At 47.9% G+C, this 13,682-nt stretch overlaps 1 protein-coding gene across 3 annotated transcripts in view; it reads right to left on the minus strand.

The window, feature by feature from the left end:
* LOC120372511 (exocyst complex component 1-like) overlaps window positions 1–13,682 on the minus strand; it is an 80,088-nt gene that overhangs the window by 21,850 nt on the left and 44,556 nt on the right. For all 3 annotated transcript variants that reach the window (XM_039489693.1, XM_039489692.1, XM_039489694.1), the window contains exon 11: window positions 902–1,020. In XM_039489693.1, coding sequence (XP_039345627.1) covers window positions 902–1,020 — 119 coding nt within the window. The remainder of the gene's footprint in view (window positions 1–901; window positions 1,021–13,682) is intronic.

Here is a 13,682-nt window from a genome sequence, read left to right on the forward strand (position 1 = left end):
ACCCGGTACGGCCTTTCTTATGTTCTTATGTTCTTATTGTTTTAGGTTGAACTGAAAACAGGGTTTTTTTCTGAATTTTTGGTAAATTGGAAAAAATGGGGTTGAATGAAATGTTTCCATTTTTAAAGATTTTTTAATTAAAAAAAATAAATTGAAGGAAACTTGGAAACGAAAAGTCCTTTTGAACCAAAATATTGAAATGTTTCATTCTGACTTTTTTTTTCTTTCTGACAAACAATTGGGTGAAACTAGCATGAAATTGACAAAATGTTTTGGTGCCATCAAATCTGCACTTTTTGGCTGAAAAATTCTGCCCAGCTCTATTCTCAAGTGACTCTATGTTAGGTGACCTGATCATGCCTTTGTCCCTCTTTAAGATGCCTCCTCCACTGTATGTTCTGATAGTAACTAGGAGGTGCTCTCGATTAATCCTCCTCTGTGCTGCCCCTAGACATGTATGCCATCATGCAGGAGTTCAGCTCAGAGCCCCGACTCCATCCTTCCACACACCTATGTTGGGGAAACCCCTGCCTGGAATCTACTTGTGGGTGTCACAATCAGAGAGCTCTCTCACAAACACTGAGCTAGGGTCGGAAAAGAAGCAGGTTGCCTCATTCTCTTTGTTCAGTTAAAAAAAAACAACCCCTACACAACAATAACAACAAACCCCCCTTCATTTGATTTGTGTCCCCTTGAAGTAGACTCCATGTAGTGCCTAGGAGACAAGTGCCTGAAGTATGTGCTTAGGCAATCTGTGCCTGTTACAGGTAGAGAACAACTCTGCTCCATTAATTCATGGACAGAAGGGAGGAGAGGAACCAGTATTGGATTTCTGCATATTCCATAGCCACCTTTCTAAAACATAAGTCCCATCTTCTTCTATTAACTCTCAGTTCCTTACTTTGACAACATTTCCTCTGTCCGGTTCATCCTCTTCCCCTTCTCTGCTGTCAGCGAGACAGAACCGAGGGTGCTGTCTGCTCCCACAGGCCACCTGCTTGTCTAGACCTTCTGGAAAACCTGGAACAGACATAACTTCTGCAGGCTTTTGTATTTACCTGTGTCTCTGCTTCTCTCCCTCTCCAAGCTGTGGCACAGGAGCCATGGATAATCAACATGTCAACCATAGAAATGATCATCCACTCACTCAGCCAACCAGGCATACATGATGGGAGGATCTGGGTATTAGCTGAATTCAATCAGAGTACTCTAGGCAGTGGGACAGCCATATTAAAATAGTCAGGGGGGACCAGGAGTGAGAATGCGTAAGTCTTACTGCAACTTTGAAAGGGATGTAAACAAGGGAGTAAAACATCGAAGAAGGGATCTCCCACCTATTCTGCACAAGGCTTTCACCTATGGTCATAAGCTTAACTCTCAGCTCTCATAGACCTCACTTGTTCTCTGTCATTACGGTCAGGTGATTCAGCCCTTCCCTGTTACACCTGCTGCTTCCATATGGCCCAGTTGGCTTTATGGAAACCAGCCCTTACTGCCTGATTGACACGAGACACAGATTCCAATGGACGTCCTATGGTGTTCTCATTTCTCTCTCTCTCTCCTGTTATCACTCTTCTCTTCTCTCTCCCCTTCTCATCTACTGCTCTCCTTCCAGTGCCGCTTGTCCCCTTGCTACTCAGTAGTAGTACAGATGTAGGAAAATCTGGGAATGAGAAATCCTGGATGCTATGGATCCTCCAGTTGGTATAAATCAGTAAAAGCGGTTGAAAATTTTCCATCAGAACTTATTTTGATGGAGAATACTGTTTTAGATCAAACAACAATTTTCATGGAAAGTTACCACTTTCCTCAGTTTTTTTTTTGATTGATGTAAAACCAAAAATATTCATCTGAAAACTGAACATCTTTTCAGTTTTTGGCCCAAAATTTACATTGTTTTGGCAGTTTTGGGACAAAAATTAAAATTTTCTGCTGAAAATGTCAACAAAAAACCAACCAAAAAATTGTTTGTTATCACTGAAACTTTCTGCGTGAATACCTGGGATCCCATGCTACTGAGAAGCCACAAGCCTTGGAGTCGGGATTCCGAAGGCTTCCAGGCTTCCAGGTCCCCATTAACCCATGAGATGGGCTGCCAAAGAGCCAGACAGGCAAGCTGGCAGGAAGCCAGGCAGGTTTCCAATGTAATGCTACCTGGGTTTCATCAGAAATTTGTCAAAATCGAACCCTCTCTTCAAAACAGATCAATTTCACCGTATTCCAGAAAAAAAAAAAAGTTCCATCAGTATTGTCCTGACTAGCTCTAGTGATGAGGTTGGTTGACTTCTCCTGTGGTATCCGTTATTGTCAGCCACTATTTGAGGCAGTATGTTCCTGATTTTCTGAGCCAAGTACAAGTTAGTAATGTAGAGATGCAGATACTGGGAGTCGTTTCTGAGCGCTGTAAGCAATGATATGGGAGCATGAGCTTGCATGAGACACAGTCCCCCTCATTTTTTCTTCCTTTTTGCTCCTGCAGCGTTTCCAAGATATCCTGGATAAATCTGTGTAGCGAGCAACAGAAGGTGGGGTATGAGATGTGTCCTCTTCAGAAGCAGATGGATACAACAGGCAAAGACTTGGAAGCCAAGTTAGCCTTTTTTTCTAAAACTTCCCACCATCATTAACATGAGTTCAGTTCCAGCAATGCCTAGAGCCCTGCAGTAGATGGGCTGCCAGTTCTCACTGCCATTTTAAGCATTGCACCAGTGAGAGCAGATTTTTTTTTTTAAATGTCCCCTAGTGCAGCCAGGACTTTAGCAATATATGCCCGGAGACAGGAGAGACTGAACAACACTCATGTGCTACAGCAATTATTCCAACAACAACAACTGGAGCATCCTACTGTGCACCCCAATCAGCAGACACTTTCAGCCTATAGACTTGCCCATGTTCACAATGAAGGACTCTAGCGAAGCTGGAACGGAACACAGATTCTTAGGCCAGTGCCTTAGCAATGAGGTCATCTTACCTCAAGATGAACTATGTACCCGTGGATGATTCCCCGCAGCCTCATGCCAGGTACAAAGCCCTCAAAGACTCCTGCTGTAACCACAATTGGTTTCCAGAGATTTTGTTTCCTGTCATTACTTTAACTACTAGCTGTTTATTACATGTATACAGCCATTGAAAACAGATCAGTGAACCGCTAAAAGGAAATCACTGATATAAATTACAAAACCAGGATTATACAGCCCTGCTGGAACTCATAACCGATAGCATCCTTTATTATTTTTAATGAGTCTCTTTTCATAAAGGGCTTCTCAAATAATAAAGCTAACTCCCCACCCAACAAGTCTCTCCATTTTTAATAGCCGCAGTGCTGCTGGCAAAGACAAGCTTTGCTTTCTATTACCCCACAGCATTAAAAGCACTTGCTTGGAACCCATTAGTTACTATGCTGAATGGAAATGGTGGTCTCTTTGCCTCTGTACTGGTTTTGCTAATCCTTTTATTTAAATAAGTGTAAAAACAGCAAAGAGTCATCCGACGAAGTAGGTATTCACCCATGAAAGCTCATGCTCCAATACGTCTGTTAGTCTATAAGGTGCCACAGGACTCTTTGCTGCTTTTACAGATCCAGACTAATACGGCTACCCCTCTGATACTTAAATAAGTGTGTTTGCCTTTCTTCAGGAAACCGAATCTGACCACAGCATCTGGAATCAGGTGGCCTTGAGTAATGATGGGACCCAGCTGAAAGAGGGTTTGCACAAAAGGCTGAGTGCGCGCCCTAGGTAACAGATTGCCTCAGGAGGAAGTTTGCACCCTGATGCAGGGGGTAGTAGGGGGTAAAAGCAATCCCTGGAGGGAGCCTAAAAGACGGCCAACCCACAGGTAAATGACCATGGAGGTAAACTGGAATTGAGGCTCCAGGCTTAGGGAAGAGATACAGAAGAGATGGGGCCTAGGGTTCCTCTTCGCTGGGAATAGGGTGACCAGACAGCAAATGTGAAAAATTGGGACGGGGGTGGGGAGTACTAGGAGCCTATATAAGAAAAAGACCCAAAAATCAGGACTATCCCTATAAAATTAGGACATCTGGTCACCCTAGCTGGGAAAAGGTACCAGGGGATGCTACGGAGGGAGCTAGTCCTGTGGTGGGCCCTCAAACAGGGGCAAGGCTCTAGGGGAAGCAGTGCTGTGGGCCAGTTTTCCCAAAGAGGAAGTGGGAGCTGGCCTGAACCCAGAGAAACTGAAAGCTTATGCCCATGGTGAGCTGAGGACAAGCCTTTCAGAGTAGCAGGTTCTCAGGAGAGTGGGATTGAAGCCCAGGAGGGGAGGCAGGCTCCTATGAGTGACTAGGTTTGTGCTGAACACTGTTGATTGGGGATGCTGATACTCTGGAAGAGGTGAGGCTATGACTAGAGGACTGAAACACAAGAAGAGGAGACTCCACAGGGCCGGAGCAATGCTCTGCAGGGGGTGCTAGATGAGGACAGCCAGCCACGAGGGCATATGCCAATGGTGAGGCCACTCTGATACGATACCCATTGTCCTCCTTGCCTATGTAGGGCAAGAACCATCTCTTACTATGTGTATGCATAACCTTAGTACAATGGGGCCTTGATTTCACTTGGGAGAGCCTGTGGGTGCTACTGGAATACAAATCATGAAGGTTTCAAATGTGGCACAGGTCAATTTGGATGTATAGTAACTCCAGGCATTTGGATGACAATAGTATACCAATGGCTGGCTCGTACACAGCACATGGAATTGTAAAAGGGGGATTGCACTGGAAGCCACAGCGGCTTTGCTGACTGTCTTGGGATAACATCCACTGAGGTTTTTCCCTTCACAATCAAAAGCATTCTGCAGCAGCCCAGATGGCCCAGTGGGGAGGTAAGAGGCGTATGGAATATACAGCTTCTATTTTGTGTATGGGTGTGTTATGTTTGCCCAACCCATTCCCAGAGCAGGTGGGTGGAGACTGGGTAGAGCTTTCGATCCACGCCCCAATGCAGCAGAAACCAACTAGTGCTATGCTATATTATTGTGGTTCCAGTCCAGAGAGACTTGTGCACCTCATCGATTGCTCTACTGATCCTCAGTAATATGCTCATACCAATCTTGTGTCAATAAACTCTATAGCTCACTACCACCTACACATCAGTGTCTGTTTTGACCAAAAAGTGCCTCCAGATACCCAGCTCATAGCAATGCTGATCCCTAAGGAACATGAGAATTATCACACCAGATCAAACTAACAGTATAGCTAATCCAACAGTGTATCTCTGATAGTAGTCAGTACCAAATGCTTCAGAGGAAGGTCTGAAACCTTCATGATGGACACTTTCCCCACCCCTGGGTACATTACTGTGTGAGTCCCTTTAGATTCCTGTCATTGACCCCCCTTTAAGAGGGAAGAGGCTAGGAAGCCCCCTTGCTGCAGGCCTGAGTGGAGGGCTGTGGGAAGCTGCACCCAGAAATAAGAGGGTTGACTCTGAGGGGATATTCCCTGGGCAGGGGTAGGACTCACAGGCAGAGTGGCTTGGGGGAGTGGAACATGGTGGGGAGCTATCTTGCAGGAGACCTGACCTGGGTGAGCAGAGTCACGGGAAAGAAGCAACTTGGGTAACCCTCAGGTGGATGGCCTGGAGAATGGGAGCCTGGAATAAGGGTGAAAGAACTGGGAACAGACTTGAAACTGACTCTTGGCTGGGTGGTCTGGAAACGATGTCCCTGGGGGAGAGGATGTAAGTTTGCTGTGATTGTACATGTTGTATTTTGGGGGTTGGGGAGAATGGTTTTATCATGAGGGTTCTGCAGTTTACTATACATAAATAAATTATGCCTAGAGGTGGGTCTTTGCACTGGACACTGAAAGACTATATTCCTTTCAATGGGTGAATGAAGGGGAAACTGAGGCAGGCACACTAGTCATGATGCAGCCGGCTGTAGGAGGGCACCCCAGGAAGGGGCAGCCCTGATACAATCCCTTATGAATTTTTATCCTTCCTAGTGTAACTACAGATATTGCATATAAGTAGCACTGCCTTTCTTGAATCCTGATTACTTCTTGGCCTCCATAATGTCTTGAGGCAATGAGATCCATAGATAACTGCATATCGTCTGAAATGGACTTCCTGTTCTGATTTCTAAATGTGTAGCCTTTCAATTGTATTGAATGCCACCTTGCTCTTGTATTATGAGAGAGGGTAAATAGAAGCACCTGACTTTCTCTATATCATTTGTTATTTTATATACCTCTATCCTGTCTCTCATTAAATATCTGTGAGCGGTTGTGGGCAGGTGTTTCTGTTCGCTGTCTAGCATGCTCACCCCCTGTGATCCAAGAACCCCTTAATACCAACTGACAAGAGGATGCAGATAGGTTACAGGAATCTCCTGATTCTGGATTGTACATGCTGGCTCACCAAAGAATGTCATGTGAGGTCTCAATTGAAAGCCGGTGTCTCACTAGTCATCAATATCATTGTGAAAAGTATGTACAGGTGCTATGTAAGGAGTTACGTATCTATTCCAGAAAATTATGTTCTTAAGCATGTAATCGAAAAGCAGGTCACCAGATATGCCTTAGGGTATGGCTACACTTGAGAGTTGCAGCGCTGGTGGAGGCTTTCCAGCGCTGCAATTAGTAAGTGTCCACACCTGCAGGGCACATCCAGTGCTGCAACTCCCTGGCTTCAGCGCTGGCCGTACACCTGGGTCTGCTTGGGGAATAAGCAGTGCAGCACTGGTTCTGCAGCGCTGGTCGTAAAGTGTGGCCACACACCAGCGCTGTTATTGGCCTCCAGGGTATTAGGAGATATCCCAGAATGCTTTTAACTAAATTATTCCCTTTGTTTTGTTATGCAGCCTCTCTTTGTTTTGTTGTGAACGCGGCTCAGGAGCTGCTTATCTAAAACAAACACAGCTCCTGTTTGCTGTGATCAATCTGTGAACAATCAAATGAGATATCCCCCTCCCTGCGTGATTCACAGGGGTTGAGTGTTTGCTTTTTGCTTGACCAGCAGCGAGAAAGGGAGTCGGCAGCTGGTTATCTGGTCTGCAGGCTTTTGCAGTTAAAGAGTAAGGGGTCGGAAAAAGTTTCTGATTTTGCAAGTCAGGGAGCCGATACACAGTGTTGGCTCCAAAAATCCACTCTCTCTCTCTCTCTCTCTCCCCCGCTCCCTGTCACACTCCACTCCACCCCACCCCCCTCTTTTGAAAAGCACGTTGCTGCCTCTTGAACGCTGGGATAGCTGCCCATAATGCATCACTCCCAACAGCGCTGCAAATGCGGTCACACTGCAGCGCTGGTAGCTGTGAGTGTGGCCACACACCAGCGCTGTCCCTGCACAGCTGGACGACCAGCGCTGTAACTCCCAGCGCTGCAACTCTCAAGTGTAGCCATACCCTTAGACCGGTTCCTGCAAACAGGAGGCAAGAAACATTTCTCTCTCTGTCTGGGAAGTAAATTAAGCACTGTAAGGCCTGGTCTACACTAGGACTTTAATTCGAATTTAGCAGCGTTAATTCGAACTAACCGCTCAACCGTCCACACCAGGAAGCCATTTAATTCAAACTAGAGGGCTCTTTAGTTCGAATTTGGTACTCCACCCCGGCAGGTGGAGTAACGCTAAATTCGACATGGCTAGCTCGAATTAGGCTAGGTGTGGATGCAAATCGAACTTAGTAGCTCCGGGAGCTATCCCACAGTGCACCACTCTGTTGATGCTCTGGACAGCAGTCCGAGCTTGGATTCTCTGACCAGCCACACAGGAAATGACCCGGGAAAATTTGAATTCATTTTCCTGTCTGGGCACTTTGAATCTGACGTCCTGGCTGGACATCGGGGCGAGCTCCGCAGCACCTGCAACGATGCAGAGCTCTCCAGCAGAGGAGTCCGGGCAATCCCAGAATAGAAAGAGGTCCCCAGCATGGACTGACCGGGAAGTCATGGATCTGATCGCTGTGTGGGGCGAGGAGTCTGTGCTCTCGAAGCTGCGCTCCAGCAAGCGGAATGCAAAGACCTTCGAGAAGGTCTCGAAAGCCATGAAAGACAAAGGATACAGCCGGGATGCGATGCAGTGCCGCGTGAAAGTCAAGGACCTAAGACAAGGGTATCAAAAAGTCAGAGCGGCAAACGGACGCTCCGGAGCCAAGCCCCAGACATGCCGCTTCTACGAGGCACTGCATGCCATTCTAGGTGGGTCTGCCACCACTGCCCCACCAGTGACGGTGGACTCCGAGGACGGAATAGTGTACCGGGACAGTTCCTCCTCGATGTTCGCCGATGGGGAAGATGAGGAATGGTCTTTGGAGGACGGCGCAGGCGACAGCGAACCCACTCCCGCTTTCCCTGACAGCCAGGATCTCTTCATCACCCTCACAGAGATCCCCTACCAACCCTCCCCTGCCGTTAACCCAGACTCAGAATCAGGGGAAGGATCAGGCGGTAAGTGCTACAAACAGGGAAACATTTATTTTTTAAAAAACAGGTATATAAAAAATAGAAATACTATATAAAAAATTTTAAATCTCAAACTATACAAAAAGTAGGTCCACACATATAGGAATAGAGCAATAATCCTCTTGGGACAGTTCAAAAAAGCTCTCAGAGAGCAGCTCGAAAAGCCTCCGCAGGAGGTTCCTGGGGAGAGGTGCCTTATTGGGTGCTCCGTGGAAGCACACTCTTCCATGCCAGGCCATCCTAATGTAAAGGGGAATCATCACCTCCACAAGCATGGCAGCATATGGTCCTGGTCTGTGCAGGGCTTCTCTTAGCATCCGCTCTCTCTGACTCCGAGTGACACGCCTCAGGGTAATGTCGTTCTGGAAGTGCTGCATCTAATTAGGGCAATTAGTGTACTGTTACTATTGTGAATGGTAGACTTTTACTTTGCATAAGAATGACCCTCGCTTAACAGCCACGTGTTGGAGGCCACAGAGGAAAAGCATACACTGATCTTTCCCGTGCACTGCCGGGAGGGGCTGGAAAAGGCTCAGACTTTATGCTTTCCAGATTGTCTTTAGCGGGAGGCCACAGCTATCCATTAACTGTTAAGCAGACTCTACTGTAAGGCTTACCAGGACTGGCTGCTAGACGGATTCAGCTGTCCCTCCCCGCTTGGCGTCTCTCCTGTGCAAGACCGCAACCACTGAAAGCGTATTCCGAAATCTCGAACTTGTCCTGAGATCTCGTGAGACTAGGTGCCCTGTATGGTCTTGTTCACAGAAACTGACTAGACTGTGTTCACTGTTCGCAAACATGTATCTGTTCAAGGAAATCACTTACTTTTTCCCATCACACAGCTTCGGCTCTTTCCCGGACTGCCCCGGCATCCCCCTCGCAGAGGCTGGCTCAGATTAGACGGCGAAAGAAAAAGACTAGGGACGAGATGTTCCAGGAACTGATGGCCTGCTCCAGAGCAGAGGCGGCAGAGCAGAGACAGTGGAGGGAGACCCTGTGTCAGCAGCATCGCACACACATCGAACGGGAGGATAGGTGGCGGCAGGAAGACCAGCAGGCGACTCAAACGCTGCTTGGTCTAATGAGGGAGCAAACGGACACGCTCCGGCGCCTTGTAGATGTTCTGCAGGACCGCAGGCAGGAGGAGAGAGCCCCCCTGCACTGCATCTGCAACCGCCCTCCAACGCCAAGAAGTCCTGTCCCCCCCTCACCCAAAGTTACAAGAAGGAGGGGCGGTAGGGGCCGTGAGAACTGTCACTGCACCGCAGCAGAGCGCTAATGTACAAGACACCTCTCGCGCTCTAAATTTGTAGAAGTTCTTCCCTTACAGGATCACCCAGTCCCAAATCCAAGTTTCAACCCCCCACTGTGTATAACATTATTAAAAGCGGTTTGCTGTTACTCTCTGTTTCCGTCACGTTTCTCCTGTCAGAAGACTTTGTGTGTGGGGGGGGATTTTTAATTGCAGTGCATAGCCCACATTACCAGGGCACAGACTTGGGGGCAGGGTCAACTGCAGGGCACACACAGACTGCAGTCACTAGGCACCAGGGTCAGTCTGTGTGGTGTATGCTGCCCCAGGTCATTCGTTGATGTGTATGCTTGTCCAGGGTCCTGGCGCCTGCCATCCCCGAATGTAAAGGCAGGCTTCCCTTACCATGCACTTCGACCGTAGCCACGAGCCTCTCCGCTGCCCTGAGCCCCAAAAAGAGCCCTCATCCAGGGACAGATACTCACCCGTCCCCCACACCCCTCACCCCTTCCAACGCCCAAACCCACAGCCCACAGCCATCATGCAAACCCCTATCCAAAGACGGCACCCCTCGCCCCTTCCTGCAAACCCACCCATTCCTGCAAACCCACCCCTACATGCACAATCACTGTAAATCGTCCCCCACCCCACAGACCTATGTAGGAGCAGGAGGCTGTCCGTCCTGTATTGGACAAGCGGTCTGTACATCAGTGCACACCGAACCCAGCACAGTATGCTTCCATGTTTCAACCCAGGAACAGAAATGCAAAGTCAATGAAAGATTTATTATTAATTACTGTTACATTTTTTTAGTTTTAAAACGTGCTTTGGAAGTGGGGGAAACTTGGAGAACCGGGTTTGTGAGCTCAGATCTAACTCGACACATACAGACACAGGCCCATGATCAGGCTCTCTTAAAATCAAGTGGACAGTCACAGGTTACCCTGCTCTGCGAGGAAACTAGCTTTCAAAGCCTCCCGGATGCACAGCGCTTCCCGCTGGGATATTCTCTCGGCACGGGTGTCTGGCTGATCGTAAACAGCAGCCAGGCGATTTGCCTCAACCTCCCATCCGGCCAAAAAGGTCTCGCCCTTGCTCTCACAGAGATTGTGGAGCACACAGCAAGCAGCAATAACTACGGGATATTCTTTCGCTGATGTCCGAGCGAGTCAGTAAGCTCCGCCATCTCCCCTTGAGACGTCCGAAAGCACACTCCACGACCATTCTGCACTTGCTCAGCCGGTAGTTGAAGAATTCCTTCTCACTGTCCAAGGCGCCTGTATAGGGCTTCATGAGCCAGGGCATTAGCGGGTAGGCCGGGTCCCCGAGGATCACTATAGGCATCTGCACATCCCCAACCGTTATTTTGTGGTCCGGGAAGAAAGTACCTGCCTGGAGGCGTTTGAAGAGACCAGAGTTCCTGAACACACGCTGCCATGAACCTTGCCCGCCCACCCGACGAAGATGTTGGTAAAACGTCCCCTATGGTCCACCAGTGCTTGCAGCACCATTGAAAAGTAGCCCTTTCGGTTAATGTACTCGCTGGCCTGGTGGGCTGGTGCCAGGATAGGGATGTGAGTCCCATCTATAGCCCCACCGCAGTTTGGGAATCCCATCGCGGCGAAGCCATCTATGACGACCTGGACGTTTCCGAGAGTCACTACCTTTGAGAGCAGTTGCTCAACGACTGCATGGGCTACTTGAATCACAGCAACCCCCACGGTAGATTTGCCCACGCCAAAGTGGTTCGCTACTGACCGGTAGCTGTCTGGCGTGGCAAGTTTCCAGAGGGCTATGGCCACTCGCTTCTGCACACTCAGGGCTGCTCGCAGCCGTGTGTCCTGGCGCTTCAGGGCAGGGGACAGCAAGTCACACAGTTCAAGGAAAGTGCCCTTACGCATCCTGAAGTTTCGCAGCCACTCTGTTTCATACCAGACCTGCAGCACTATGCAGTCCCACCAGTCCGTGCTTGTTTCCCGGGCCCAGAATCGCCGTTCCACACCATGAACTTGACCCATTGCCACCATGATCTCCATGGCGCGGCGTACCCTGCTTTGTGAGAGGCCTGCGCCACTCTCCTCACCGCGCTGCCGGAGCCTCCTCGCCCGATTTCTCAGCATCTGACTGTGGAAGAGGTGGACGATAAGGTGCGAGGAGTTGACAACGGCCATAAGTGCAGCGATGATCACAGCGGGCTCCATGCTCGCAGTGCTGTGGCGTCCGCGCTGTAACCGACCAGAGAAGGGCGCGATCAGATTTCCCGCTGGCGTTTTCAGGGAGGGAGGGCGTGATTGACGGTTCAATGACGACAGTATCCCAAAACCGCCCTCGACACATTTTTTCCCCCAGCAGGCATTGCGAGCTCTACCCAGCATTCCAATGGGCAGCGGGGACTGCGGGAACTGTGGGATAGCTTCCCACAGTGCACTGCTTCGAAAGTCGACGCCGGCCCCATTAATGTGGACTCAGAAGTTCGAATTAGTGTATTTAGTGTGGATACACAAATTCGACTTCATAAGGTCGAATCCACAAATTCGACTTCAGTAGATTCGAAATAGTCTTGTAGTGTAGACAAGGCCTAAGTTAACACAATGGATGCCCATTAACATTTGACTTTGCATGTAAAGGAACAGATGTGAAATCAACAGGAAAGGAAGATACAGGAACAAAAAAAGGCCATGGAGGGAGGGGGTGTTAACCTGTCCATAGGTAAAGACAACAAACTCTGTGGGTATTTCTAGAAGACAAAGAAGACAGCCTGGCCTCCTTCACTGAGGAAGAAAAGGGACAGCACCTTTGCATTCATGAAAGTGGGGTCTCAACTAGATTTGCTTGAAAAAAATGCTAACAAGAACATTGGGTGCGATAAAACTTCTTTAGCCAGGAGGTTAACCTGCTAGTTAAGTTTAGTCTCTGGAAAGTGTGTTTATAATTTTGTTTGACATGTAACTACTTGTTTCCAATATTCTTACTTTCTGTTACTTTGATAAATCCATTCTTGTTTTCACTATAAATACAGTTAAGTGCTGTGGTGTCAAGCAAAGAGCTGGTCCTGAGTTGAATCCTACAAGCCAGTTGGTACTGTTCCTTTGGGAATAGCCAGTCTGATAAGTCTGTTTGTTCAGCGATTAAGGTGCTGGATGGTGCACTCCGAGTACTTGGGGTTGGTGTGTGCTTACCGCTAACCTGTACAGAGAGAGCAAAGTCTGCAGGGGCCTGGAAGGCAGTGCTTGTGCTGCTATAGGCTGGTGTTTTCAGGGAGCTGATCCACGGCAAACATGCCTTCATGCTAATGGCAGGTAGTGGTGAGGTATCTCTCAGTTAGTGGGAGGGATAGCTCAGTGGTTTGTGCATTGGGCTACTAAACCCAGGGTTGTGAGTTCAATCCTTCAGGGGGCCACTTAGGAATCTGGGGCAAAATCAGTACTTAGTCCTGCTAGTGAAGGCAGAGAGCTGGACTCAATGATCTTTCAAGGTCCACTTCCAGTTCTAGGATATCTCCATTAATTCTTGGTCCTGTTGGGGAGCATCTCCCCCCACCTTCCCATAACATTGCATGTAATAGACTTGGTTGACATTTTTTGACAGCTTTTTCATTGAAAAATGGCTTTTCAAGGGCAATGACATTTTTTCTCAGGAACATTTCCCAGTGATTGAAATGTTTTCACTTTCCCACACCATTCTGAAACAAAACACCTGAACAAATTTCATTTAGAAATCCCACTCCCTCTTCTTACTCGTTCATTCCCAAAAATGACGGGGGGGGGGGAATTAAAACTGAAAGACAAGAGGAAGGGACAGAAGGACTTCTGCTTCCTTTTTTACTTCCCCTCGTTAAACATTAAAAATAAGGAAAGAGGGATGTCTTCCTCATCATAACAAAATAAACCAATAAAAATTTTGAATTTTTTCATCAAAAAAAATTTCAAAATATCTACATCTTTCATTTAACATACCTTTTTTTCAAAGCAGCTCTATGTGTAAATTTACAATGCTACACTTCATGATTTCATA

This window comes from Mauremys reevesii, linkage group 9 (assembly GCF_016161935.1).
Source record: "Mauremys reevesii isolate NIE-2019 linkage group 9, ASM1616193v1, whole genome shotgun sequence".
Taxonomy (NCBI): Eukaryota; Metazoa; Chordata; order Testudines; family Geoemydidae; genus Mauremys; species Mauremys reevesii.